This window comes from Fibroporia radiculosa (assembly GCF_000313525.1).
Source record: "Fibroporia radiculosa TFFH 294 genomic supercontigs, scaffold303, whole genome shotgun sequence".
NCBI lineage: Eukaryota > Fungi > Basidiomycota > Agaricomycetes > Polyporales > Fibroporiaceae > Fibroporia > Fibroporia radiculosa.
In genome coordinates, this window is record NW_012133195.1 from 27392 (window position 1) to 54655 (window position 27264).

The window sequence follows — 27264 nt, forward strand, 5'->3', positions numbered from 1 at the left end:
GCACTATTACTCGAAATCAACGATGAAGCAACCGTGCGTAAGCACGGGTATACTGCTAGTATATACTCAAAAAGGTATCTTATAAAGTAAGGTGATGTACAGATATAGATGGATATGCTCAGATATGCTTGGGACATGGGTTGATCTTAGACCAAGGGTATATTATCTGAGCACATCTATTCATCCCTATAGTTGTCAATCACCACCAGCGCAGATAATCGTTTCGCGCATCAAGTTTGGTGATAGAATTGATAAATGTGGTCAGTTGTCATGGTGGATGCTGCTCCTGTTAACGGTGGATGGACCATTGTGCAGATACTATTGCACGATACCATGTCCGCCGATTCTACGTAGCATCAGCGCGAAATATATCTGGTCAGATGTAACAAAAACCAAATTAGGCCAGCATATACTTGTGTCGCCAAGGGCGGCAGTGCTGGACTTCACGACGTGAGATGACACAAATATATCCTAGGACGCGATATCAGGATATATTTCATACCGAAAAGTGTGGTATTACTGGTCTTGATCAGCATATACAGGCAGGTAAAGTGTCTAAATTTGCCGGTCGTACACATGACTACTAGTAAGGGTCGCCCCCAACGACCATGCTCAGGTTGTACTGACGGCCGGACTGATATCTTCCACGGTAGATACAATGGAAGGTCCCACCTCGCACTTCGAAAAACCAATATTCACAGGATCTTGTATTTCTGCTTTCTTGCTCCTTTTAGTGTCTGCAAGGCAGGGCCGGTATGTGTAAACAGACATCAGACCAGTTGAACTGTACCGAGAAGACTTGCATTGCGACCTGCCAGAATCCGTGGATCAGGACACATGTCCGGAGAGAGGCCATATTATATTTGATTTGATTTCAACAGTTGGCATTAGGTTTGACGGAATGCCGCCGAGTAGCAGTTGGACGCGCATTATGTAGCGTTGTGACAGCAAAGTCGGTGAATTTGGCTCCGGGTGGTAGAGTGGAATAATGCCATGATTTTGGATGCCCTTCTCTAGATTTCTCCAAGGGGATTATATGATAGCATCGACATTCCGATCGAGATCGGTGCCGCAGTGGTTGACAAGCCTTCGCTGTAATCGTTAATGCTGATCCTAATTCTTCACATGAGTGCACTATGCACATCCAACGACCCCTTGGGACGAAAGATGCCATGCACAGGCTGTGCCGGTTGCCAGTGAACCTGTCTGATATTGCCAGTATCGCTGTGGAGTCTGGACACAAGATCAAGCGTCGCTGATGCCATTGATGTGAGGGGGAGCGCTCAAACGCAGACTGAGTCAGAACTTGAAGACGAGGAGAAGAGGCCGTGTTGCGTCGTCAGCAGATGCGCCGCGGCTAAGGGAATGTAGGGGAGAGTGACTAAGGGTTCGAAGCGTTACGGAAAATTTGTCGCACCCGGTCGGGATTACAGTCAGCACTAGCAGGTTCCCTGGAATGAACAGACCGTATGAATCCTCAATGAGATCGATCCTAGATCGCGTGTCCGTCGGCAAGTACGACACTTCCTCTCAGCGATGTAACCAATCCCTCCAATACAACCGGTACTACATGCACTCAACTAAACACTCCGAAGGAGCCAAAACTTTCCACAAACTGCGGCATGGCAAAGTTTGCGCCTGCACACGAAAGAAATGAGTAAGTAAAGACACATAAGGAACGCACACATTGAGTTAGCTGGCGGGGGGTCTTGAGCCCAGTACCACTACTCAGTACGCAACAGGATTGAGTCTACATGATATACAGGCGAGCAGATGCGAGTGTTGCCGGTTAAGTAGGGACCTTGCATGTCCGTAGGGTACGACGTTGCGAGTTTGTCAGGCTCTACTTAGCCTATTCAGGCTGTTAGTACGCGGCAGTGCGCCGCAGCGGCCCCGAGTACGTGAGGTACATATGCCTACACGCGTTCCACGCGTGCGCCTCATAGACGGGAAGCTCCCCGCGCGCAGCAGCAGCGCTGTACTGTGCGACGCCGTTTCAAATGCCAAGCAGCACAGGACCGGTCTAGTGGCTGCCAGTACTGTCCGAGGGTGGAGTGACACGACAGGCTTGGTGAGCGCTGGGGGCAGCGGACGCGGTGGCAACGTACGTCCGCAGTATGCTCATTCCTCGGCGGGAACGTATACGGGATAAATGCGGAACGTGCGGATGCTGACTGGATAGACGGTGAGGCACGCAGGGTTAGGAAGGATCCCATAGCCAAGCGTCGAGACGAGCCGAGAAGTGATGCGCAGATCAGTCCGCAAGAGACATTGGCAGACTCAGGAACGGCGGATGGGGAGACACAAGTTTGGCAGACAAAATTGTTCAAATAAAATTGGCTGCTACACGATGAGCGCAGTGTGAGGGCCGCGACGTCGAGATGAGTGTAGGAGGTGCGTCCGGACCCGATGCATGGAGCCGTGGGAGCCCAGCAAGGGAGAGCATGGGACCCGGATCGATTAGAGTGACGACGAACATTGGGGAAGTGAGTGGGAGATGTCTGAATCGAGCAGCGTTGACGGCGTGGATCAGTCAAGATGGTGGCCAGAGATGTGCGCTGCTGCCAGTTCAAGCCAGTGACTGTCGAAGGGACGAGGGCGACTCCTTGAGGGAAACCCTAACCAGTGCGAGGGGGCACTGCAGCACTGTCACGTCACGTCACGTCACGGGATGGCGAACGCGCAAAAGTATTCTTAGCCGGCCGCGGTTCGCATCAGACTGGCGACCAGTCCCTCGCTTTTTTGTTTTCGCCTCTTTTCCGTGTCGCCTGTCGAGCCGCCATGGCCGCCCCTCCCGTTCCCCCCCGTCCTTTCAATGCCTACGACGACTACCTCGACCACTACTCTCGTTCATCCCCAGGTCCCCCCATCCCTCCCCTCCCCCCCGGCTTCACTCCCGCTGACGCTGCCGTCTCTCCCCCTCACTTCGAGGACCCTCTCGTAGCGCCTCGCCCACACAAACTCCAGCCTGATCTTCCCGCAAACGTGCGTTTCACTGACAGACTCATCTTCCCATCGCGTCTCATCTGTCTCTAGATGGCGCGCAACCTCGACGACCAGATGTCCCAAGAGGCATACCACAGAGGCAGGTCCCCCGCTCCCCATCTTAATCCTTCTCCTGGCTTTGCTATGCCCCATCGCCCTCACAGCAGAGGGCCTCCTGTGCCTCCACAGCAAGGCCCAGACTGGACCCCGTGGGCTCCTGTACAACCCCATCAGGCCGGTCGCATGCCGCACATCCAGCAGTATCCTCCTCAGCCTAATCCTGCTTACCCGTCACAAAACGGCCATTATCCCCGCCATAATAACTCTTTAAACTCGTCCTTTTCTAACTCTTCCATCTCAGATCACGCCCGTCCCATGCGTACTGCTTCTGTTTACTCGACGCATGGACCCCAAATGCCTCCTCCGCAGCAGCCTGCCAACACGTCTGCTCCCCCCTCCCTCACTGCGCCTCTTCCAACTATTCCCACTCTTCTATCTCAGCTACCTTCCGTCGAACAGCCACACTTCGACCCCGCCTTCAAAATAGCCTGGTGTCGTGATGTACTCGCCCTGGTCGATCGCGCTCAGCAGCTTGCCATCAGCGACAGCTCTGCGACAGAGTTCCCCACCGGCCCCGCACGCATCGACGATCCTGAGCTGCAGCGTCTCGTAGACATTGCCCTCCCCCTGCTTGCCCAGGTCTCTTCCCTACAAGAAACGCCCAAGCCACCATTTGTCTCTGAGGCCATATATCTTGTGGCTACTTGTGAGGCTTCTGGTGCATACCCCCAATACATTCAGCGCGATCCTCGGTCGGCCTTCAGGCATTTTGAACAGTCAGCTAAGGCCGGTCATTACGCCGCCTGGTTCCGTCTTGGCAGGGACTACGAGAACTTTAATGACGCCGAGCATGCAAAGCAGTGCTTCGAACGTGGCGTGAAGCGCGGTGTTGAGAGCTGCATCTATGTAAGTATGGTTTGATCAAATTGATTCTAAATGTTATTCTGACCGTCGTTTGCAACGAAAGCGCATGGGCATGGCGAATCTCATGGGCCAACTTGGGCTTCCTGCTAACGCTGAGGCCGCGCTCCCTCTCCTTCATCGCGCTGCGACAATTGCGACGACTGAGTGCCCACAACCCGCTTACGTCTACGGCCTACTCCTTCTGAACGAATTCTCACACGTCTCCATACCCTTGCCGCTTTTCCAGCCATTCATCCCCCCCGGCTCCAACGCACAAATGGAGGCGCGCAAAAACCTGGAGCGCGCGGCCTATCTCAACTTTGCACCTGCACAGTACAAACTAGGCCATGCGTATGAATTTGCGTTGCCGCCATTTCCGTTCGACGCCCTGCTCAGTGTGCAATACTACTCGCTCGCCAGCCAACAGGGCGAGGTGGAGGCGGATATGGCACTGAGCAAATGGTTCCTCTGTGGTGCTGAGGGTGCGTTCGAGCGCGATGAAGCGCTTGCCTGGACGTTCGCCGAGAAAGCTGCTCGTAAGGGTCTGCCTAGTGCTGAGTTCGCGATGGGGTATTATGGGGAGGTAGGTGTCGGTGGCCCGAAAGATATCGAGTCTGCGACCAAGTGGTACACAAGAGTGAGTACTTTATATTAATTTTTCCCCTGTTGACGGCGTTGTTGACCCCGACGTGTCTTTCAATACCAGGCAGCACAACATGGCAACACCGATGCTGCGGAGCGTATCCGTGCGCTATCACAACCATCACCTCATGCGCTCTCGCGTGAACAGCACGAGACACTTGCCGACACGACCATCGTGCGTAAGCGGACGCTCGCGCGCCAGCGTTCTGACGCACGGCGTGGCGTCGCCGGAGCCGGCCGTGGAGGAGCCCCTGCTGCCGCAGGAGCGATGCAAAGCGAGCAGATAGTCAGCAATGTCCGCGCTCTCAATGTCCGTTCTCCTGGTGCTCAGGACCAGGCGCAGATGAATAGCGGGTATGGGGGAGCCCCTGCACCTTCGCCAACTGTTGGTCAATTCCCCCAGAATGGGGGCGCCTTACAGGCTCCGGTGCGACCATTCGCCAACGCACCGCGTTACAGTCTCGTCGACCCCGGTTCGCGCCCAAGTTCGCCTGGCGCGCGTCAACCGGCTTCTCCGGCACCTTCGCAAGGCAGACGCCAGGGGACGAATGGGTCAGCTGTGCCATATGATGGAGAGATGAGCTCAGAACCTGTAGCGCCTCAGACGCCTAAGCCTCGCGGGCCGCAGACGTTCGAGGAGATGGGTATCGTCCCAGCGAAACTTGAAGAAAAAGAGTGCATAATAATGTGAGGTTCCTTATGGTGTAGCTGTGGTGCGTGCGGTTTGGATATAGGACTATTATCTTGGTTATATGACTTGAATACTTGTCACGTAATCATTTCTTCGTTTCTCTCAGTCGTTTGGCTGTTCCGGATTCATTTTGGGCTGTGTGATGCTTCTTACGGTCTCGTCTCTGGTTAAGTTATTCTGACGTATGCGCTCACGCTCATCTACACTCATTGATGTTTCTATTCCTCATTCATTCTACATATCAAGCAGACCTCGGACTACTATATCATAGGATCGTATATATTTCGTCTCTCGGGCACGCATAAACGGGCAACGGGTCCGGGCCAATATAGTGAGTTTTGGCGATGCAGCTTCAGCGTGATCACTCATTAGTGATTGTCATCGATTTCGTGTGTGCGGGGCTCCTCTCCCGCTGCTCAGCACCCGGGACGCGACCGGGTCATGTCACGCTGCACTAGCTTTTTGAGCGTGTGGCCCAAGGCCACGGCCGCCTAGACTGCTCTCGCAATGGTGCTCTCCGGAATGCAGCGTGCTGTGCGTTGGCACCCCCCGGCATACGATATTCGGGTAGAGGATGTCCCCATACCTCAGTGAGCTGCACGTTTTTAACCGAGTCTCCATGACCCGTCGAATCTATATCTGTGTAGGATCGTTGAACCTGATGATGCTATCGTAAAGATCAAAGCGAGTTGCTTCCTTCACATAAGTATAATGGCGACCAATAACAGTTGTCATTGACCTTAGTTGGCCGGTTTGTGTGGAAGCGATCTTCACATCTATAGGGGACATGAGGATGTTCACGACGTGTGAGCATGGACCTACCGCACATCTATATTGACTGACAATATTTTAATATTAGTTTAGTCTGCGGACATGAGATGGTCGGAGAGGTTGTTGCGCTGGGCTCTAATTTTCATCCTAAGGCAGCTGGCAGACCCCCATTGTATTCTACTCTGAAACTCGGTGACAAAGTGGTATCGCCATTCACCATTTCATGTGGCGAGTGCCAGTGAGTTTGGTATCACGTATTTGCGGCCGCGCTCTTACGACAGCTTTCAGCTTTTGTCGTATTGGCTTCACTTGTCGCTGCGTCCACTCTTGTCTTTTTGGCATTCCAACTCTGCCTGGAGGACAAGCTCAGTATGCGCGGATACCGAAAGCTGGGGGGACACTCTTCAGCATCAGCGCCCTGCCTATTTCATCACCCAACAATGCCGATCTCTCGCAGCTTGCAGATTGCTCTCTGCTTTTACTTGCGGATATCCTGCCGACAGGTGTATTTGCCGCTCTCCAAGCGCTGCAGCATCCGAAATTATCCCCTATGTTGACCAGGTCCGCATATCCCTCGAGTGGTTTTATTCCGGAGAGCTTGATCGTTGGAGCGGGTTCAGAGTCTGCGGCGCTGCAGCACAAAGATCGTCAGTTGACACTGGCTATCGTTGGATTGGGGCCTGTTGGAGTGGTGAGTGTAGCCGTATCCCCAGCTCAGGATTCTCAAGTCATTTTCAATTCATTTTAGTGTGCGGCTGTGAGTCTTTTGGACATGCTCGCTGGCCTCGAATCGAAAGAAGGGATCAATTATCGTGTGGTTGCGATAGACCCTGTTGAGTCCAGAAGGAAGAAGATGGAGGCCATCTACACAATCATAAGCAAAAAGGAAACAAGCTCAAGCCGGAAGTTTTCAGTATCGTCAATTGAAGACGGCAAGAGGATTATTGGCGACTGGACAGACGATGTGGGATGCAATGCTGTCCTGGAGGTGACTTTACATGAATATCATACCGTGGAAGTCTACTGAAAGAAGCACAGGTTGTCGGAAATCCCAGTGCTTTAACATTGGCTTATGAGCTCGTGCGTCCGTTTGGGCTCATCAGTTCTGTTGGAGTTCATCAGGAGCCCGCCATGCCCTTCACTGGCCGCGAACTCTATGACAAGAATGTATCGTTCGATTTTGGCCGCTGTCCCGTACGCGCCATGTTCCCTACTGCTCTCGATATTCTTTTGAAGCGACAGGATATCTTTGGAGACGTGGGCGGGGAAGCTAATCTGGTTGAGAAAGTAGTTGGTTTGGATGAAGCAGCAGAGAGCTATGAGCTGTTCGACAAGGGGAAGTGCGGGAAAATTCTATTTAACCCGTGGAAATAGTTGTAGATACATGTTTGGAAACTTGTGTTGATGTTCATTGAGAGAATCACTTCCAATGCAGAGTTTCTTGTTGGAATGACTAGTATAACTCACCACAAATTGGGCTAGCACTGGCAGTTCCAATTTCAGCAAAGCTCAACTCTTTGTGGAAAATTGTGCGTAAAATTAGAAACATGGTATTGAAGGAATGTAGACAATAGCGGAACACATTATAAAATAAACGCTAATGAATAGCAGAGCCTAACTCCAGAAAGCAGCAAAAGAGCAGTACAGAATTGCGAGAGTATAATGAAGGTATGGTATGTAAATGCCCTGTGGAATCCGTAGGGAACAGTGACTCGGAACCTGTCCCAATTTATCCGAATTATAAATCCGAGCCGACCGCATCTACGACGTACAACACCTGCTGAGGTCTGACAAATAATCCTCTGGACTCCGAGTTTGACATATCAGAAACCGCAGGAGAAACACTGCGTAGTCTCTTCGCGCGTTCGATGCTTAGCTGGTCTCCCTCCCTCTTCAGTGTGTTCTTCGGATCCCTCCCTAGGTTGTTGACCCAGTCAATCCTACGGCGCCTCGCTGCTCGATCGTCGCCATATTCCCACTCAGACATGCTCCCTATGTCAAAGTATCGGATGCCGCCCCAGGTCCCATCGTGCCACTGCCGCCCTTCGAGCTTCTCGCCGGGCCAGCTGTCGTTGACAGGCACCTCTACTCCAACCCATGGCCCTGCTTCACCTTCAACTTCGCCAATATATCGGGCGTACGCACGGAATCGAGCCTTCTTAGACGAAATGATGCATGGTATGCCAATATCAAGAGTTGCTCCACGCGGAATATCACTCGTCGCCTTAACAGGCAGAGATGACTCTTTGATCGTATCTGATGAACTCTTGCGCTTCAAAGATTCCTTTACAGTAGATGCGCTACTTGATGACACAACGCTGGCCTGCTTCTCATGCGAGACCCCTGCGGATGTTCTTGTTTTGCTTGTGATAACATTTGCTATTGCCTCCTTATCAGTGCTATGTACTCGCCCGTTCGCAGTCGTAGACGAGCGCTGAGAAGGAGTTCCTGAAGGCTTTCTTGAGATCACTCGTCTGGCCACTGGAGACGTGGACGCAGTAGATGTCGTCGATCGAGTGGACGCAGTCGATAGCGTCCTCTTCGCTATTGGACTGGATTTAGAGGAATCGATGGGGGAAGGAGAAGGGCGTTTGGACTTTGTAGATGGTGTGCTTTGCTTTGAGACACTAGAAGATGGTCGAATCCTCGGCACCCTGGGCGTTGACGTACCCGTAGTTCTAACGCTTACAGTTGAAACCGAGGATGCCGCAGAATTACGGCGACTTCGTGCGGCTGAGCTTGGCAGGTCCGATTTTGCAGTTTCAAAAGCAGTGGAGCCATCGCTAGTGGTCGATGACATTGTGGAAGGGGGTCGAGAAATGGCTGATGGCGCGGCTAAATGTGATGATCCTGCAACGCCTCTGCGAACTGTAGATGCCTGTGACTTGACAGAGGCCGCACTTGATCGAATCTTCGACGATCTATCATTCGTGGAGACACTGCTGGACACGTTCCGCCTTGTCGGTAGAGACGAACGGCTAGCTTTGGACGTGACATTGAGGATAGAAGTCCTGTCCGACTGTGTGATACTTGAGCGCATGGATGGTGTGCTTGATGTAACTCCAGGTGTCAGCTTCGAATCGGGTCGTTGCCCGGAAAGCGGAGTATGATGGCGCGAAGTTGCAAGGGTGCTCGTCCGTGACACGGTAGAGTGAGTGCTCCTGGCTATAGACTTGACAGATGCACCAGAGGACTTGATCGTATCCCCTCCATGTTTAGGAGTGTTACGCGTAAGCACACTGGCTCGTAATGAATGCACACTAGCACTCTCGTTGTCATCCGTTTTGATTATACTGGGACGAGTACCGCTTCTCCCAGCTCCTCCTCTTGGTGTACCGATTGCCGGCGCGGAACCGTAAAGATCTTCCATCGAAACATCAATTTCTGAGATACAAATTAGAGCTATTGCCAGTCAACCAAACAGCACACATACCGTGACTGATCTCCGTCGCAGCCCAGTGATCCAGAGCATCAAATCCACCCTCTTGTTTCACATTTATCCATCGTCGTCGGAGCCAACGGAGAATATCCATGCGAACCTGCTCTACGGAAACACGCACGTGAGACGTTGACGAGAGCATAGCTTCGTCATTCTCAGTTGGATGAGGACGCAACAGTACGGAGGAGACCAAAGTCTGCAGAGTTATTAGCCTTGAAAAGGATATTCGATGCATTAATGAACGCACCTGATAGAGCATAGCAGCATTCTTCTCTCCAAGTCCTCGTCGGATAGACTCCATAACGAGCTCAACTTTCTCCCCATCCTCGAAATGTGCCCCGTTAGATGCCATAATTTCTAGCCACTCATCTTGCTCGAAAAACTGGTCGGCCTGAGAACACAATACCTCATCTATAGTCTTCCTGGCCGCAAGGACCATGTCTTTCACAACTTCAGCCCAAGGTTCTATGACTCCTTCGACCCTTCTCAAAGCCGCCTGTGCTGCATTCAGAAGGGCGAAGACATTCTCAGGTGTTGTCCTCTTCGACAATCCTTGCAGAATCCCAAGACGCGTCTTCTGCGGTAAGTGCGAGAATTCGGAAGTACACCAGCCTTCGCCAAATAGCCCCACGAGAGCACGGCGGGCACCACGTTCGAGATGAGGATTCTTCACGTCGTCCATGAGAGCAAATTCAAGTACTCTGGGTGCTCGCCGCGCACACTGGCGACAGCGGCAACCTCCAGTGCCCCATTTGCGTCCCGTGATCGCCTCATACTCAGAGAACTCTAGAAAGGCATGAAAAAGGCCATGCATCATCTCCTGGACAATACGCGCCTGTATCTCGTCGTACAGCGTGTCCAGCGATAAGTACGTCGCTGATCGCATGATGTGGAAGGCGGTGTCGAGGTCAAACGTACGGTTGGAAAACGCCAGGGTTCCTGTATAAATAAAGCCGAGTGTGAAATGGAGAGATGCTGGTGTAAAGGGGGGAGATGGCAAAGTCACTGTCAGTGGTTCGCCAGGTGTCTGGTTGACACCCCAGGTAACCAGCTGGGTCTGGAAATATGGCGAACGCGACACGAGAATGAACCGATGGGATGAGAAAATTGCAGTAGCACTCTCGTGATTTGTCGAAGAGAAAGTACCGCTAAGTGCGATGCGAATGTCAGAGAACAGACGAGAACGCCACATAAAGACAAGATCTTTGCGCAGCTTGTCTATTCTTGCATCCTCTGCATCTTCTTCCTCTTCATCTTCCTTGCTTTCCGAAGTGTCGAAGAGAAACTCAAAGGCTTCGCCAAACCCAATACCCGTGTATAGATACTCCAATTCATTGGAGAACAATGTTGGATTTATGGGTCGGGAAATGCGCAGAAGAGCACCAAGGTTGGCTGAAGGTGAAGGCGAAGGCGCACGAAAGGGAGAAGGGGAACGAGAAACTGACGGATAGTCGACCCCAAGGCTAAGTGAGAGAGCGGATTGAGCAGGGAGTGTGCCTGTCGGAGAAGAAGAATACGGATGGGGGGACGTGGGAGGTGGTGGCTTGAAGGAAAAGTATCGAGCTTGAAAACTTGGGGGTGCTCGCGCGTACACCACAGCTATACCAGGTACGTTAAGAGAGGGTCGCATGAGTTGCCATGTATATCAGGACATTGCCAGAATGCCAGGAGCCCTAAGCTAAAACATGCTGGAAAACTATGCACATTGATCCATAATTTTGAACACATGCTCAGTCAGACAAATGCAATGCAGAGACTAGCTAAAGCATTGCATTTGACCGACTGGGTCAGAAGAAGTCGAATGCTCTTGTCTTTGCAATAAGCGACAAATACTCAAGCCTACAGACCTTTGTGACCCCAGACCTCCTCTGCTCCCTGCGCCGCACCATCTTGCTCATCAATGAGCTCCCAGACAACGTCAGGAAACCGATCTTTCGCGTGGGTAAATAGCGCTTTGAGGTCGTCTTGCCAAGCAACAGTCGAGTTGTGGGAAGCCTCCTGGAGTGCAGGCGGAGCAGGTGCGACGGGTGCCATAGCGTAGAAAAGAAAAGGAGAAAGAGAGCCCGTGTGGGAGCGTGGGGGTCGCAGTGAAGAGGGTATCAAGCAGAGAGGTGAGGAGGGAAACGCCTGCTGCAATGCGGTCAACGCTGCGCGGGCCGCCGATAAACTCAAGTCAAATACTCCACGAGCAGCAAAGCGTGTTCTTGGACCTTTGGCAACCCTCGGGCGACTCTGTAAACAGCGTCAAAGCCCTTTGACTTAGACTCTTGTATCTACGTTTCTAGTTCAACAGCAACAAAAGTTCGGAGGTAACTGTCCAGTGCTGCCGACGCTGCACAGCGCTGCACTGGCCGTCGATCATGCCCCCAATGTGCATGCCGTCTTACAATTGTATTCAATATGCACTCACTGACACATTGATGTGTTCCTAGTCGCGACAAGTTCACAATTCACTCCAAAGCTGTTGTGTGCCAGGATGTTGAGCTAAAGGGCGATATCACTATCGGTGCAGGTATGAAAAGTTAGTTGATGGGATACTTCAGCCGACTCAGGTTCTTCCGAAGGGACAATCGTGCATCCCAAGGCAACTATATTTGCCATAGCAGGGCCGATTGTGATAGGTGCCGGATGTATCATCGAGGAAGGGGCAATAATTGTGAATCGGTCAGTCAGATGGGTGCTAGGGAAATGCATTGGAATTAACACTCCGAGTTACAGACGAAAGGAAGTCATGAGAATTGGTGATGATAACTTGTTCGAAATTGGCTGCCGTGAGCATAGGCTATTCTTCTCTTGTGTGCTGCTGCAATCAATGATACAACCAATGTTCAGGTGTGGAGTCACCCAGTATTGGCAACTTTAACACCATATCTGCCCGCGCCCGTATTCATCACACAGTACGCATCTCGTCCTATTGTGTCATAGGGGCTGCTTGTTTGGTTGTTCCAGCTGAGGATGAAATACTGGATGAATATACCGTGATCTACGGTCCAGCAGCTGAACGTCGCACATGGAGCGGCAGAGGCAAAGTTCAAGAAGCAGACCTCAGACGCAAGCACGCTGATTACCTCAAAGAAATGTTGCCCAAATTCAATCGTTTGAGGAGAGGCGACGGCACATGAATTGAATTTCCCTTGGACACCTTGCTAGCGAAACATCATGGTAAATAGCATGTCTTAATAGCGTGTATAAATACATTATTGCAACATTTATTGAATGGCACAAAATCACTATCAACTAAATACTACTACCAACGGGTACCGAGTAGCATAACCAGCGAAATGAATGTTAGAACTTAGCGTAGATAATGTATTCATATCCTGGAATCTCTGAAATTGAGATCACCTTATGACCTCATCTACAGCAGACTTGAGCCATTACTCCAGGGCCCTGTTGTAGGGTATCATGATGAAAGTAAATTTATGCCCCATTTCCCCTAACCATCGACCATGGAAAACGGACGACGTAGTGAATAAGAGGCAAAACGCGCGATCCATAGCCTCGAATCAATTACACCAGTAGGACATGATAGCATTGATGTAATGCAATAAAGTACATGATGACAATCACGCACGGAGCTGAGCCCGGAGATTCTTCTCCAGGTTGCCCCTAGGACGAATATACTGGACGTATGCGCCATCCCTTGAATCAAATCAGTACACGATGTCACAATGATGATCCATAAGACGCACTGCAATACACGCTTCTCCTCCTTCAACTTTACATAGTCCTCACGGTTTACGTTGGTAAAACCCCACTTGCGCGAAACGATGATCTTCTGGCGACCAGGAAACTTGTATCTGGCCCGGCGGAGTGCCTCTTGGACGACAGCTGCATTCTGGTCTTTGCAACGGACGGACAAAATAATCTGGCCAATGTTGACACGAGCGACAGTACCGTATGGCTTCCCCCAAGCACCGCGCATACCAGTTTGCAGGCTATGAGATGTATAAACACTAAACGAATGATTGTTAATGATAAACACGGAAACGTACCGATCAGCCCCCGCACATGACAACATCTTGTTAATGCGGATTACGTGGAAAGGGTGCACTCGGACTCTCAAGTGGAACGAATCCTTGCCTGACGTCTTGGTAACATACTTGTTGGCGCAAATGCGCGCCGCTTCTAATGCTTCACTCGACAATTGCTCATACTCATCCGAGACAAGGTGGCAACAGAAGGGGAACTCGTCAACCGAAGCGCGCTTGCGCCCAAGATCGAAAATACGAATCTATGGCCAAAATGAGCATTTTAGTGAAACGCCCAATTCCACCAAATACATACCTTGGAATCAGGCACACCACGGTTGTAGCGGGATTTGGGGTATGGCTTGTTCTTGCAGTAACGGTAACAGCGAGCGGGGCGGCGACCCATGATGGCGTCTGGAGGAACTTATTAGAACTGTGCCATCCGGAGGGGTATCCATCCATCCATCCTCTTCCCAGTCGGCACGGATCGACAAATTCATTCCCCGAGCAAAATAACAGATGATGGAGTGAAGAAAATACATACTCACAGTGTGGTGGTCAGTCTAGCAGGGAGAAATGGATGGCGTACCCTGGAGTCGTCGCCTTTTGAGCCGGACAGAACGATGACAAACCCTTTCCACCTTGGCTGAGTAACCACCGGCTTTCTCCGAGAAAACTGCCTTACATAATAATTTACCTATTTCCAATCGTGTTTGTTCAACCTTCAGGCTCAATTCCCAAAACTTGAGCCTTGTCCCGACTCAGGACACTTCGGAGGTTATAGTGTGTCTGCTATTGCTCATTTTCCTTCTCATATTATGATGGTCTTGTACGTCTTTCTCATATCGATCTAAAATTGAAAATTTGACGGCGATGTGTCTCGCCCCTCCAACTTCAAGTGCCAGTATAATAACTGGGCCGGCCGGAGTCTTGTGCAATGAATGTGCAAGCCGAATGGAGTGCTTTCCGCCAAATCTCAAACTGTCTGCATCTGTCCACCACATGTCGTTGGGCGCGATAACATCTTTGGCTCACATTGACTTCATGCGTATATTCTATCCATCTCGATATGACGCTGAACTCTTAATGTACAAGGCACCTTGCAGACTTGGACGCTCATACAGCCACACGTGTCCCGCTTGCTCATAAGCAGGGATCATAGTTTCCTCTTTGACGTTCAAATGTCTCCCCACGCTGCATCGTGGCCTTCATACAACTAGCCTTCTCATTACAGATAATGGTTTCTTGCCTGGACTTTCTCCGCTGACGGCATAAGAGTCATCGAAACTATCGGGCAGTATCACCTTTCAGTGACGTCCCCTCTTGCTCTTGTGTTCTCACAGCCCGCCATCCTCTTCTCTCCTCCTCCCTCTCCTCCACTATGTACCATGGCAATGTCCAACGTCCTGGAAATGTCTACTTCGTACGCCGTTCTTCCAACGACCTACGTGGGATGTATAGTCCATGGGGAGGTTACCGTGGCGGACGTCAGTGATCTAAGTATTTATCAACTGACTATGCTGTCTTACCGGCGAATGTTCCTGTAGCCCCCGAAATGCGGATGGTATACTCACAGCCCCTTCCTCAACAACAAATGATGTACCAACCTCAGCCCACACCCATCTACACCCGGCCATTGCCACGTCCATATCGGCCGATTCTTTGCTGTGATACATGTTGTGGAGATGTTTGTTGCGACGACTGTTGTTGCTGCTGCGCAGATTGTTGCGGGTAAGCTGCCACAAGGTCAACAAGAATGACACATTCATCTCATTCGCATCTACCCTAGCCAGGACTGTTTTTGTTGCTGCTGAGAGTTATATTTGCAATGGGTTTCTGCGAGTGATTTTAGCAAGCAGCTTGATATCTCATAGATCTTGAATCATACACAGGCTATTAGAGGATTCAATAAGTTGCCTTGCTATTTCTGTAATTGGTTTGAGAGTTTGGGCTAGCTGAGGGTTGTGTGAGAATAATGCATCTGTTTCTCCGTGGTTGGCAAAAAAATAATTGAATGTCATTGAGTAGCATCGCGAGTTGTAGCCGTTAACGTTCCAATCGGAAATTCGGTTGCAGAGAGGAAACGACGAGATGTATCTAGTATTTACCATGCAACGTGCGTCTGACTTTGCAGCAAAAGAGCCCCTATTTCGAAGTGAGTGCGAGGTCGAAATTAAAACTTCAGAAAATCGTATCATGTTCAGCTGATTTCCCGACAACCGTTCAAAGTAAGGAAAAGGGTGAACGCGCGCTAAGTTCTTTGTTGTCTTTAATAATTGCCGCGACGGCTTCATGGATTCAAATCACACCGGCGCGGCCTGCGCCCAGATTATGGTCCATCCTGGATTGTTTCCTTTTCAACATAATTTCTGTCACTGATCGTCAATATTATAATACCCATGGCCCACACGTAGGAGTACTCAAAGGACTTACTTAAATTGGGTGTTACAACTCCCAAGTTGTGAGCGGAGCCGCCCCAATTGGCGTCAGTGCTTCGGCCATCCCCGCTACCGCAGGTCGCACTACTGTGTCACATACACAGGCTGAGTCATAGCCGACTATTGGATCGTCGTGGACACACTAGCTGCCAGCGGTTTCGGCTTTCGACCTCGGCAAATCTATCTGTGAAGAGAGATGTTAGGAGGTGAATCAAAATCCAATCATTGTGTTCTTCCTACCAAATCTTTATCAAATTTTCTAGGTCTCGTTGCATATGACGAAGACTCGCATAGCGACCCGGAGGATGGCTTGCACGCCTCGAGTTCTCAGACATTGCCTTTGGGGATATCTCATCATGTGAGGGTGCTCAATGCTATTCTTTTCCTCCATCGTTTCCCTCCTTGCTCTCGTCCTTCGTTTTGGCCAGGACAAACCGCTACAGATTCGACCTGATACATTGACGGAGTGTACGTATCCCATCTCATAAGATCGTGCGTCTTTAAAATTGAGATACATGTACAGCCCGTGCGAAGACACAAGTGCTGATTCGCCGACCAGCACACACAAAGCCGCGACCTAGGGCGCGTCTCCATAATGAGACGGTTGAACCTGAAAATTCCCCGGCCAAAGCTGATGTCATTGACTTGCCCGAATCTACTTCAAATTTGAGCTTGCAGCGCGATTCGGAACCGCAAGACGAGTTAGCACGAATACGAGTGCTGCTCCGACCTCCTTTAACCAATGGGGTTACTGACTGGGGGATTCCACCGGCGACAAATGAGCCATGGGATCCAGCTTTGGAGGTAAGTTATCATATGGCCTTGGGTTATATTCATTCCGCGTCTAAATCATACTATTTATCGCATTCTTAGGCGAAACTCGCTGGGTTTCTAGCTATCAAGCGGGACCCCGTCGGACCAAAACACTTCAATGACTCTCTAATGGCCAACCGTTCATTCCGGAATCCGCACCTCTACACAAAACTTGTAGAATTTGTCGATGTGAACGAGCGTGCAACCAATTTTCCACCGGAATTATGGAATCCTAATGAACTGCAGGAAGGTTGGTTTGCAGACCGGATCGGTATGTGAAATGTTTTGTCTGATGTGAAGACTGCATTCATGCCTCTTTCTTTCTCGCTGAACTTGCAATATCATTGCGGGCGGTATTCGATCGACGCCAACAATGCGAAAAAAATTCATTTACTCCGGCCCTCCTTGATTCATTATTACTTAATTCCGTGACCCTGCGCACTCGGCTCTCATTTACTGCCCAAATTACGTGGTCCCTGAAGCCGAACATCAAAAAATTCGCTCTGAACAGCAAACCGCTGCTCAAAATGGTAGCAATAATAAGCGTATCCAAATCGACTTTACTGCGGGACCAGCCTCAGTGTCCCGCAATGCGAAAGCAATGACGTCTGGGCGTGGCTCTGAGGGGGTTCTGAGTTATGGCCGAGGGAAAGGTCGAGACCAGGGACGATGGGGGTGATACGTGTAGTGCTGTCGCTACAACTGTTCCGGTACTTCTGAGTTCCGCGAGGAAATTTTCTTGGAAGTAGCTATAGGACCTTGTTACAACATCGGTTGTTAAGTTCACTGATGGGTAACATAGGTGCTGGGAATCCGATCATCAACATTGGTTCTGCACCGAGTTAGATTGAACTAGGATGAGAGAATGAGTACATGCCACACTGGCTAGTAGTTACTCGATATCACAGGCTCAACATTCTTACATGATAAGTAAATCAAACAATTCATGGCTAGGCCAAAAATCCACTTAATAGGGACCGCATGTCCTCCGCAAGCTTCGTTGCATCGACCTCATGTGTTCCTTCTGTTTCGCTTGTATGTGGCCCGCCCTGAGGAAGCTGAGCATTATTCGGGCCTTCGTTGATGAGGGGCCTCATCGATTCCCAGAATTCACCGAAGTCCATGCCCGCCAGTCCATCGTGTAAGGATGTATCATTGAGGAAAGCATCCAAATCACCGAGATGAACATTTTCCAAAGGAGGATCCGTTCCGACATCACTGGTAGGAGGAATTAACTGATTGTGAACAGCCTTCGGGTCGAGGGACGGTCCGCCTGAAAGGTTAACGAAGTCGGGTATCGTGAGGGTGACATCAGACACCGTCGATATGGGCGATGTAGTTGAAAGAGGCGACACGGTCGGCATAGAGGTTATAGATGACAAATCGAAATCTGACAGAGATGACAAGTCGAAGTCAGATATAGACGACAAGCCGGAGAGATCGGTGTCGGGCAGCGAGAGCGACTGCGACGTGTGTATCCCAAAATCAGGTGCTAGCGGCAAGTGGGGATGAAGTGGGGGATGTAAACCTCGACTCGATGGGGTAAATGAAGGCGCGTCCCGTGTGGGTGTGAAATTCTTGTTGGCCTCTATTAGTGAAGGTTCACCCGATTCCGCAACATAATGTTTGTTCCCGTGCGCTGAGTCGGCCTCCCTCTCACCTTCAGGTGATAATAATGGACTAGAAGGAGGGAGTGGTGAAGATGGCGGGAGATCTTCCGACCAGTGCTGTCTCGGGCTGATGAATGTGTCGTGATCAAAATTCGAGCAATCTACATCACTGCTCGCTATCGGCAGGGAGCTAGATGGTGCATCCCCGTCGTCATCAAGAAAAAAAGGGTCGTCATATTTAGACTTTCTTCTTGCACATGTTGCCTTCGTGGTGGAAGATTCGGATGGTAACCCCGTTACGCGCTGAGTTTTTCGCCCGCTTGACAGCCTTGGCCACCTGCTGCTGCTTTCGTATGAGCGAAGTGGCGACAATAGTGGTGCGTATGTTTTGTAGAGACTCGGCAACTTCGGTGTCCGTGACGATGTTTTTGCTTCTGGAGTAAACAGCGGCGAACCATCGTCTTCACCGTCACTCGGCGATGTGCGTCGTGAACGCTTGGGAGTTGAAGGCACATCTAGTAGTCCATCGGATGATGGAATAAGAGATGACGAATTTGATGGCTGTAAGCGTGACGTCGACGGTGAAGAGAAAATCACGAGTTCAGATGTATGCGCCATAATAGGCCTTGGCAGCGCCCTTTCTGGCGTCCCGTCTCTATTTTCTCGGTTGGGTTTCAAGGAGATAGATAATGGAGGCAGCAAAGCCTGCGGTACTGGTGTTGAAGCACTCATACCTCCGCCCGTTCTAGAGACGCTAGACGAAGATCCCTCCACACCGGTCGTCGAATTCCTCTTCCTCGCAGTTCTCTGCGAGGGTAGCTTGCGATGTTTTCGTTTCCCCTTATCATGATCACTACCATCTTGCGCCTGCATATCTTCTGATAATCGTGGGAGCATCGCCGTCACTGTCTTCGCCCACTCTGGAACAACATAAGGTTTTCTCCTCTTCCTTTTCGAAGGACTCTCTTCATCCGCTGCCTTCTCCTTTCCTTTTGATGACCGCCGAGGGGGGGAAGATGCAGGGATGATGTACGCATATCGCCCAGATTCCGAATCCAATGGTAGCTCTATGCCGGGGTCAGACATGGCATGTGCACTTACAGTGTTCACGTTGTGGATCCCCAGATGTGGTCGCGAGCTGACCCGACCAACGTTGGGATCGGTACCACGTTTCCATCCGGACTCTCGCTGACGATCACGATCTCGGTCCCGTTCCTCCATGAATTCACTCAGTGTACGCTTGCGCGATAGGCCTTGGGGAGCCGCCAACGTCGCCTTCTTTCTCGCCTTCGTTTCTACGTCGGTGGCCATATTTGCGTTTGACCCGCGCCGTACACTGGCGGAATTTGGTACGGGGGGGAACAGGGGATTTGCATAATTTGTATGGTCCCGGTAGTGTTGTACGGCGTCAGGTGTCATGGGAGTCGTCGCAGACAATCGAGCCGTTCTATCGTCTTGTTGCTCTTTTGCGCGTTCCTTGCCTTTGTTTTTCTCCACCGAGGTTCTTCGCCGTCGAAAAGCGTCCGGGTCGACGTTTTCCTTGTCCAGTATCACAATTTCATCATCGTGTTCCGGCTCACCCGCATGTTTGCTCGGAGAAACACTTTCATTTACACACTGGTAAGCATGCCCGAGAGCATGCAACACATGAGGATGCGAATGCTGGAATGTGAATGTGTGTGGTGGAGGGGCAGCACCCACGTACCCACTGCCAGAAGACTGATACGAGAGGGGAGGAGCATAATGCAAGATCTGGCCATTCATTGGGTATCCAGGCATGGGGAGCATTGAGGACACGGACGAATTACTCGTGACATTCGGCAACGATGATGTACCAGATTGTTTAAGTTCTGCGCTCGAGGTGGATTGCATTGCGGCCGCGCCAAACAACCGACTCAAAGCGTCTACGAGAACGGGGCTAGGCTCACCAGCATTCTGACTCTGGGCAGAGTCGATAGCAGCAAGCGCAGCTAGCAACTCTGCATTCTTTCCCTGCGAGTTGGCCAGTGCGAATAGCAGCGCGTGAAGCGCTTCTGTAGGGGTGGAATTGGCTTCCGTGGCTGTGACATTGGATTGGGAAGTACTTGGCGACGGAGGATGAACTGGTGCCGCGAAAGCGGAGGAGGTCTCTTGCACTTGTAAAGATGTACTCCCTTTGAGACTCTGCGTTTGACGGCCCGATGCTTCCTGTTTCAATGCACCTGTCCGCAATGAGGAAGTCGATCCCAAGGAATTCTGGAAGCTAGCTACACTAGATGCGTAGACATGAGGACGTAGTGGTAGTGGCTCAGTTGTAAAGACAGGCTTGCTCGTGTCTGGAGGAGTCCACTTCTTGGTTGAAGGAACCCTCACGGTGGACATAGAAGCTGGGGTAGAGGTGGATGTCGCGAGAAGAGTAGAAGAGGGAATGCGCTGGCTCTGACGATGTCATTGCGGTCAGTAAGATGAAATTGATGTAGAGAGTAGGTACAAGCAAGCGGGAGTAAGACATGAAAAGGAGTGCAATAATAACAAATTTTATGATAGAGAGTGACTAACTTCGTTGATAGCAAAAATAACTTCGAGAGCGTCTTCGCGAATGCCATCGCCCAAAAATGTACCGGTGACTTTCGAATGAGACTGGGAATCTTGAAGACATGTAGATATCCATCCATAGCCTACGGCAACTGCGGAACTAGTCTTCTCGCCTGTAGTACCGGGACTATGAAACATTATATGTAAATGTTGGAAATTGAGATAAGCAGTGATCGGCTACTGACGGGGCAGATTCGAGAGGATCAAGCAGATAGACAGAAAAGTCGCGGGCTGCACTAGGTATAAGTTCCGGACTTGCAAGTTATGTATGAGCATGGCACAACACTAGAGTCAACGAAGCCAGATAGTACCTCGATGCACAGATGGCCTCCAGGCATGCCTTTAAGGGAGCTTTCCCGTAATATAAACCCGCCGCAGTAGGAAGGTCGGAAAGGTTAGGACTGAGAGACTTTGCATATTTCGTAGGAATGAGAGTGACAGCAACCGGCTGGGACGAGCGAGCGAGAATATATTGCGGATTGTTATTAATAGTGTAGAGGACGCGCACTGACTACGCGTATTAGTGGATACTTTGAAAAAGCCATATTGAACACATACCTGGCAAAAGACGCGTCTCCATCGTGATCATACGCGCTATTTACTGCATGAACTAGTAGAAACCATACAAAGACGGTGGTCGCGTCGGGCGCTGGGCAGGCGACTGAACGCGGTCGTGGCGTGGCAATGTGACTGTTGATCACATGCGGATGTTGTCACGCTCCCTAAAAGCTTGACCCCTCACTTAGGGTTAGGTGGCGTCCCCGCCCGACTGAAGGGACCGCCGCTAGCCTCAGTGTCTGTTACTTCCAATCCAAGTTAGTGTCCTGAACGATTCTATGGTGCTACATTCCGAAGGTTCTCATCGTATATTCTACCAGTAGTCCAAATTCTTAACACTCCTACAAGCGAAATAGAGGCAACTTTATTTGCGGTCCTGTAGTGACTAAATCGTAATTGTACATTACCGTGACGGTCTGACCAGCAGACCGTTTTTATGTGGAATACAGCATATGTCACAGGTACATCTATAAGGTGTGATGTCCGAAATACTGATAATGATATTGTTCATCCATGTGTCCGTGATCACCAGCCGAAAATCCTGCGTACGGTGGATTAGTCAGGATGGTAACAGACATAGAGATGGAATTCGCACTCTTCATGTAGCTCAATACCTCCAACATCCTTCATTCTCTGCCTGTTGACCATCCAGATTACCTTTCCCGACTCTTCTACAAGACTAGCAGGACCGCATGCTCCTACAAATACGCCCGTAGATGTTTCAGGCAACTTCATCGTGCTCTCGATCACACACTCTAGAATTTTTAGTAAACGAGGACGACCAGGGGAGAGTGATAAGCCCAGAGGTAATGCGCGAAATGGCTTCAGTGCATCTACTGAAGTCAGTGCATGGGTATAGAAGACGGAGATATGTAGAACGCAAGAAGAAGACGCAGAACGAGAGAGACAGCTCGCAAAGAGAGGAAGAAAAGGAGAGAGCGACGCTGGGAGAGTAAGACTGTCAGTCATGGATCAGAAAAAAGGTTCAAACTGACATGGTTCTGGCACACTCCAGACGAGCTCCACTGTCCTCACTCGACTAGATCCTTCTACACTTCGCTCTATTAGTTCCTGAACGGCGGAAAGCCCGTAGGTAATCCCACTGCCACCAACCACCACCATTGCACCAGAAAAGCTAGTAATGACTGTATGCCCATGGCCCCCTGATTGAGAGATTATGATCCTTTCTAGTCATAGCCAAAATCTATGTGCTACGCACCATAAGGTCCGTCAACTAAAACTTGGGTTTTTCTACTGAACCCTCCTGCCTCGCACCATTCAGTACGCTTGGCCAGCTCGAATAGTTTATTTGTCCAATCCCCCGCCTTTTTGCACATTATTACAAGCCCTTCGTCGCTTAGGCCCTGAAGAAAATTGTTGCCAAAATTCAAATGTAGAAGAAAAATAACATACACTGCTAACACTGGCAATAGTGAATGGATGACTTTCCGTCCACCCCCACCAACCCATGCCCAAAGATAGGACTTTGAGTCGCACATGCTGACCCGCGCGCCAGCCTGCATTGAGTCCCGAGATTTCGAGGCGGACCATACTCAGTTCAGGGATTGTCCGTAATCGAGCAGTAGTCACACGGCTTTTCAGAAGCCGTATGACCAAATCGAAACTGTATAGCCCAACTGCAGTTAAAATGTACGGAATTGCGATCGGTGCATGCATACAGATCTAGATGGTCATGGAAGTGTCAGAAAGATATGTTACAGTGGAAGTGCTTGATTCAACGCACTGCAGCCATCATGATAACCGCAGAAATCACGTGTGTTGCATGGAAGATATTGTAGAACATTTGGCGGAAGAAGTCCAGCGAGAAGAAGAAAAGTATGTCCACACAGACGAGCGCAACAACTCCCCAGATCAATTCATCGTTGACATGTTCGCTAAACGAACCGCCGAGAAGAAATTGAAAGACTGCGACACGGCATGTAAGTACACCATGATACGGAAAGATACTTGCAAAATGCAATACATACTATATCCGATGGAATGAATGTTGACTGCCAACACGAAGAGTTTCCCAGTAAACCGGTGAAGATAGTTAAGCTGTGAGACAGCTGTGAATTCTTGGCTCTTCTGAGCACGAGAAAAATGAAAAATAACCTTCTCATACCCAATTCCAGTAAGAGCGCCAAGCACGTTGTTCTTTGTCGCTAGAGCAATGACAACCGGCACCTGACTTGTTCCCAAAAGAGCAGATCGATTTGGATCCGTGAACGGATTCGAACGGAGCAAACCGGCAAACAACATAAGACAAAAGTATCCCAAGAGCAACGACACTTTGCCCACGGAGTATCCGGGCCACACCGGGATCGAGAATAGTGAAGCAACCGCTGGGAAGATGGAAGACCATGCGAACATATGCACTGGGAGGTTCACTGCAGGGTTTAAAGTAACAGCTGAGCTGGAGTATGAATGCTCGGAGAGATTGCCAGACACGTTGGAGGAATACACGAGGTTGACTTTGGTACTCCTGAGTTTCTCGCCGTTCTCGGCATGAATGATAGAGATGGAGTTAGAATGGCCTCGGCGGGGAGAAGGTCTACTCTGTCGTACAGAGTTATCGGTTGCGTCGCGAGACCGCCTTTCGAACTTTCTCCTGCGGTAAAAGTAGAGAAGGAATCCGTCGGTCCATTGTGGAAGATGTATAATGCGACTTAGAGCCCTGGGCAAAGTAAACAGGAAGACAAGAGCGACGATGATGAGGAGGAAAGTGTCAATATAAAGGGCCAAACTGGTGTCCAATGCCTGTGAGCCGGTCGAGACTTGGGTTGCTTGGGAAGAAACAGGAGCAGTTGTGAGCGTCGATGGCGCTGAGGGAGCCGGGGTGGTAAGGATGTTGAAGGAGAGCGCATCGGTGAGAGCGAGTGTATCAGACATTATGGGAAGGCGCGGGGCAAAAGACAAGACATGAGACATACAAGGAGAGATAAAGACGGACCACGTACCGGAAAACGAACATGAAGACGGGCCGCCGTGCGGCCGTCAGGCAACTCAGGCAACGAGGCTTCCATGCTGCCTCAGCTGCGTCGAAAAGCACTGCTGCGGCATGTCTAAGCCTCGATCGATCGTAAGTGGTAGCCCAGGGGCACTGGCACAAGGATCTCTGAGACCTCTGGATGAACCGGGGTGAATGTTGGATTCCTATACTTTGCATGGTGCATTTTTCCGCGTTGCCAGAGATGCTGCCAGCTCTCCATGAGTACTGAATACTTACCGTGATCGTACTCAATAACATATTGGCACCAGCACCGCGCGTGTCGCCGTGAGAGTCGAGTCGGCGCTCGAGACGCCCGGCATACCCAGATGAAGCAGATCTTCCGATGCTCCGATTCAGCTCTACTGCCACAGTCGCATTACTTGTAAACGTTAACAGTATCCTACAGATTGTTATTTAGGTATGAGACTCCTGGTGCAAAGTCTAATTTCACGTGATTTATCATGCTAGGTTCCTGTACTACTTGACGACCACTGCACGCAGTGGACAAAGCACTCATTCTCCTCGTTCCCATTTTCGCAGCTTCGCCCATACATACCTCTTGCATGGACCATATCATTCCCAGGACTTCCAGGAAACGCATCCATAAGTGGAGTGGCGACCGCATGGGGAATCTATTTCCTCCACATAGTGCCGCTGTGGGAATAAAGCTCGTCAGAATCATATTTCTGTGTGATTCTCATTGTCCACTGATAGATGTTTTGCCCCAAGTCTATCAGAACAAGTCAAGAAGACATCCTTTACGCCATCGAGTCAGTGCCATTGGCAGTCAGATCATCAGACATCACGATGCTGACAAAATTCGTTTTGTACGCACAAGCGAATAAATCTAGAGGAAATGAGCAAGCGTCGAACGGCAAAATGTACTAGGTTTGTTACTAAGCCTCTGTTGGCCAAGAAATGTGTGAAATCTCCGGCACGCACAGGGTGATGTCTTCGATTCGAACTTAGGTCCTAATTCCGATGCGAGCTGGCGCCGATCGGGACCGTTGACCAGCTTGAACATATGTATCGCAGATGTCAGCTCAGCTTAACCGGCTCACAAGATGATGAGCTTGCTATGGAGGTCAACCGGCCCTTTTGGGGCTTCAAGAGTCACAACAGAGGGCAACAATGAGGGTGACGTCGCCCACCCGGTAAATTGTTGGCTTTAGTCTCAGATCGTCCCTTCGTTTGCCGGGTACACTGCTTCTGTGTTTACAAGAGCATCACATTGACTTCCTGGAACTGGTGAGTACATTGTGCGATTTAACCTAATATCTCATATTTGAGTATAAGTATACCCGGTATTACGATAGCACTTTAAGACACGTTTTCGGGAAGAGGACACCCGGCAATGGGCATCGTAATGTCGAAAGTAATGAGGTTCGCCGGCGTGAAATAGTATCTCAACAATCGGTCTCGGACTCGGATCAAAAATAGATGCTTCACTCTCGACCAATCCCGGCAGATCACAGGCAGCGCTGCCCTCTATGTGCGTGTCAAGCATGGTGCAGACACTCGGCGATGCTCCAGATCTGCAAGATCCAGGGAGGATCCAGGTTACCAACACCAAGGCTTACGAGATCCCCGCGGGTGACTGACAGATGGCAATTCATGCTGCTATTCCTGGGAGCGGCCCACAGATCGCCCATCAATCGAATCACGGCGTCGCTACCGTCACTGTGAGTTCTGTATGAATCTCTTGACATCGAAGCGGGCTGTTTGCATGTGCTGGGGGGCTGTTTACATAGATCTTTTGTCACAATGCCATACGCTCTCCTGTAAAGGCGCGTGTAGTGAGGGGAAACCAGTTCCCCGCGCGCATTTGCTATCAGGGAGTTTGAAGAAATGTATTAAAAGTTATCAATAGCAGTGACTAGTACCATCGGAAGGATTCCGCTAAGCGATTTCGGTGCCAGCGACATGTCTGAGTGTTAACCAGCTCAAAGTCTGTATGTAAAAACGCCCGGAGCGCGCCATGTAAGGCATGCTGCATACCTACCCCCGGATGCAATGTCGGGCCGCACACGTGTAAGCATCGGGGACAGCGCACTTGACCGGCGGGGTGATGGGCGTCCCATGGCCCTCGGCAACGCCTTCCTATATAACTGTTACGTGTCTTCAATCTGTGACAATGTGCCTTTTGCACCCAGTGTCTCTGAGGAATGTCAAGCAATGACGGCGATCTTGAAGTGTGAGTACATTCATGATCTCCTGTATGCTTCTATGTTTAGCTATTTGGCGTGCAGATCATTTTCGAGCGCTGCGAGATACTCGGCATCAGGTGTGTTGTTTGATTGATTCGGACTAGGCGACTCGCAGCTGACGCAGGCCGTATACGCGCAGTTGTTTTCCTCTACGACTATGTTTTGACGTTCAATAGCGAGGTTCGATATATCTGGAAGTCAAAGTTGACCTTCGTCAGTATATTATATTACCTCATCCGATACTGGATGCTGTGCAGTGCAGCAATCATTTTTTTCTCGGCATTGCCTGCGGAGGTTTTCAAGTCGCAGATCGTAAGGATACATAATTTGAGTTTCGACCTAACGCATAATGACCTTTGTCTGATGTAGAGGTTGGTATCACGATTCGGGGGAGTCGCCAGGTTGTCCTACGATTGCTTACAGCCAATTTCAGCTGCACAGTACTTGAGGACTTTCAGATTGCTTCCGGATCGTTCACGTTGGTCGGCTGTGCACGTATGTCGCATAGAGCTAACAGATGCGGCGCGACTGACATGTTTCTTGGACAATCAGTTTTTGGCGCTATGCGTGTCTACGCGATCTTCGACCGCAACATATGGCTGGGTTTGTT

At 50.3% G+C, this 27264-nt stretch overlaps 8 protein-coding genes across 8 annotated transcripts; 4 read left to right on the plus strand and 4 right to left on the minus strand.

The window, feature by feature from the left end:
- Positions 1 to 2781: 2781 nt before the first annotated feature.
- Positions 2782 to 5281, plus strand: FIBRA_00743 (uncharacterized protein; the record flags this gene model as incomplete). The annotated part of the gene is made up of 4 exons (XM_012322631.1): positions 2782 to 2985; positions 3037 to 3951; positions 4013 to 4585; positions 4655 to 5281. The coding sequence occupies 4 exons, from the start codon at positions 2782 to 2784 to the stop codon at positions 5279 to 5281; spliced, it is 2319 nt and encodes a 772-aa protein (XP_012178021.1).
- A 507-nt stretch (positions 5282 to 5788) lies between these two features.
- Positions 5789 to 7426, plus strand: FIBRA_00744 (uncharacterized protein; the record flags this gene model as incomplete). The annotated part of the gene is made up of 7 exons (XM_012322632.1): positions 5789 to 5871; positions 5929 to 5953; positions 6026 to 6087; positions 6141 to 6290; positions 6341 to 6743; positions 6801 to 7040; positions 7091 to 7426. The coding sequence occupies 7 exons, from the start codon at positions 5789 to 5791 to the stop codon at positions 7424 to 7426; spliced, it is 1299 nt and encodes a 432-aa protein (XP_012178022.1).
- Positions 7427 to 7790: 364 nt separating this feature from the next.
- On the minus strand, positions 7791 to 11525 carry FIBRA_00745 (uncharacterized protein; the record flags this gene model as incomplete). Its single annotated transcript, XM_012322633.1, has 4 exons — positions 7791 to 9436; positions 9486 to 9687; positions 9739 to 11090; positions 11339 to 11525. The coding sequence occupies 4 exons, from the start codon at positions 11523 to 11525 to the stop codon at positions 7791 to 7793; spliced, it is 3387 nt and encodes a 1128-aa protein (XP_012178023.1).
- A 326-nt stretch (positions 11526 to 11851) lies between these two features.
- On the plus strand, positions 11852 to 12613 carry FIBRA_00746 (uncharacterized protein; the record flags this gene model as incomplete). Its single annotated transcript, XM_012322634.1, has 5 exons — positions 11852 to 11862; positions 11924 to 12003; positions 12035 to 12155; positions 12210 to 12262; positions 12324 to 12613. The coding sequence occupies 5 exons, from the start codon at positions 11852 to 11854 to the stop codon at positions 12611 to 12613; spliced, it is 555 nt and encodes a 184-aa protein (XP_012178024.1).
- A 444-nt stretch (positions 12614 to 13057) lies between these two features.
- FIBRA_00747 (uncharacterized protein) lies at positions 13058 to 13868 on the minus strand (the record flags this gene model as incomplete). Its single annotated transcript, XM_012322635.1, has 4 exons — positions 13058 to 13133; positions 13184 to 13429; positions 13487 to 13725; positions 13779 to 13868. The coding sequence occupies 4 exons, from the start codon at positions 13866 to 13868 to the stop codon at positions 13058 to 13060; spliced, it is 651 nt and encodes a 216-aa protein (XP_012178025.1).
- Positions 13869 to 16271: 2403 nt separating this feature from the next.
- On the plus strand, positions 16272 to 16992 carry FIBRA_00748 (uncharacterized protein; the record flags this gene model as incomplete). The annotated part of the gene is made up of 3 exons (XM_012322636.1): positions 16272 to 16368; positions 16424 to 16704; positions 16774 to 16992. The coding sequence occupies 3 exons, from the start codon at positions 16272 to 16274 to the stop codon at positions 16990 to 16992; spliced, it is 597 nt and encodes a 198-aa protein (XP_012178026.1).
- A 671-nt stretch (positions 16993 to 17663) lies between these two features.
- FIBRA_00749 (uncharacterized protein) lies at positions 17664 to 21477 on the minus strand (the record flags this gene model as incomplete). Its single annotated transcript, XM_012322637.1, has 5 exons — positions 17664 to 20741; positions 20862 to 21024; positions 21083 to 21151; positions 21209 to 21404; positions 21456 to 21477. The coding sequence occupies 5 exons, from the start codon at positions 21475 to 21477 to the stop codon at positions 17664 to 17666; spliced, it is 3528 nt and encodes a 1175-aa protein (XP_012178027.1).
- Positions 21478 to 22010: 533 nt separating this feature from the next.
- On the minus strand, positions 22011 to 24347 carry FIBRA_00750 (uncharacterized protein; the record flags this gene model as incomplete). The annotated part of the gene is made up of 6 exons (XM_012322638.1): positions 22011 to 22399; positions 22451 to 22618; positions 22675 to 22819; positions 22878 to 23138; positions 23200 to 23381; positions 23444 to 24347. 6 exons carry the CDS (start codon positions 24345 to 24347, stop codon positions 22011 to 22013), a joined length of 2049 nt encoding a protein of 682 aa, XP_012178028.1.
- Between the last annotated feature and the right edge of the window lie 2917 nt (positions 24348 to 27264).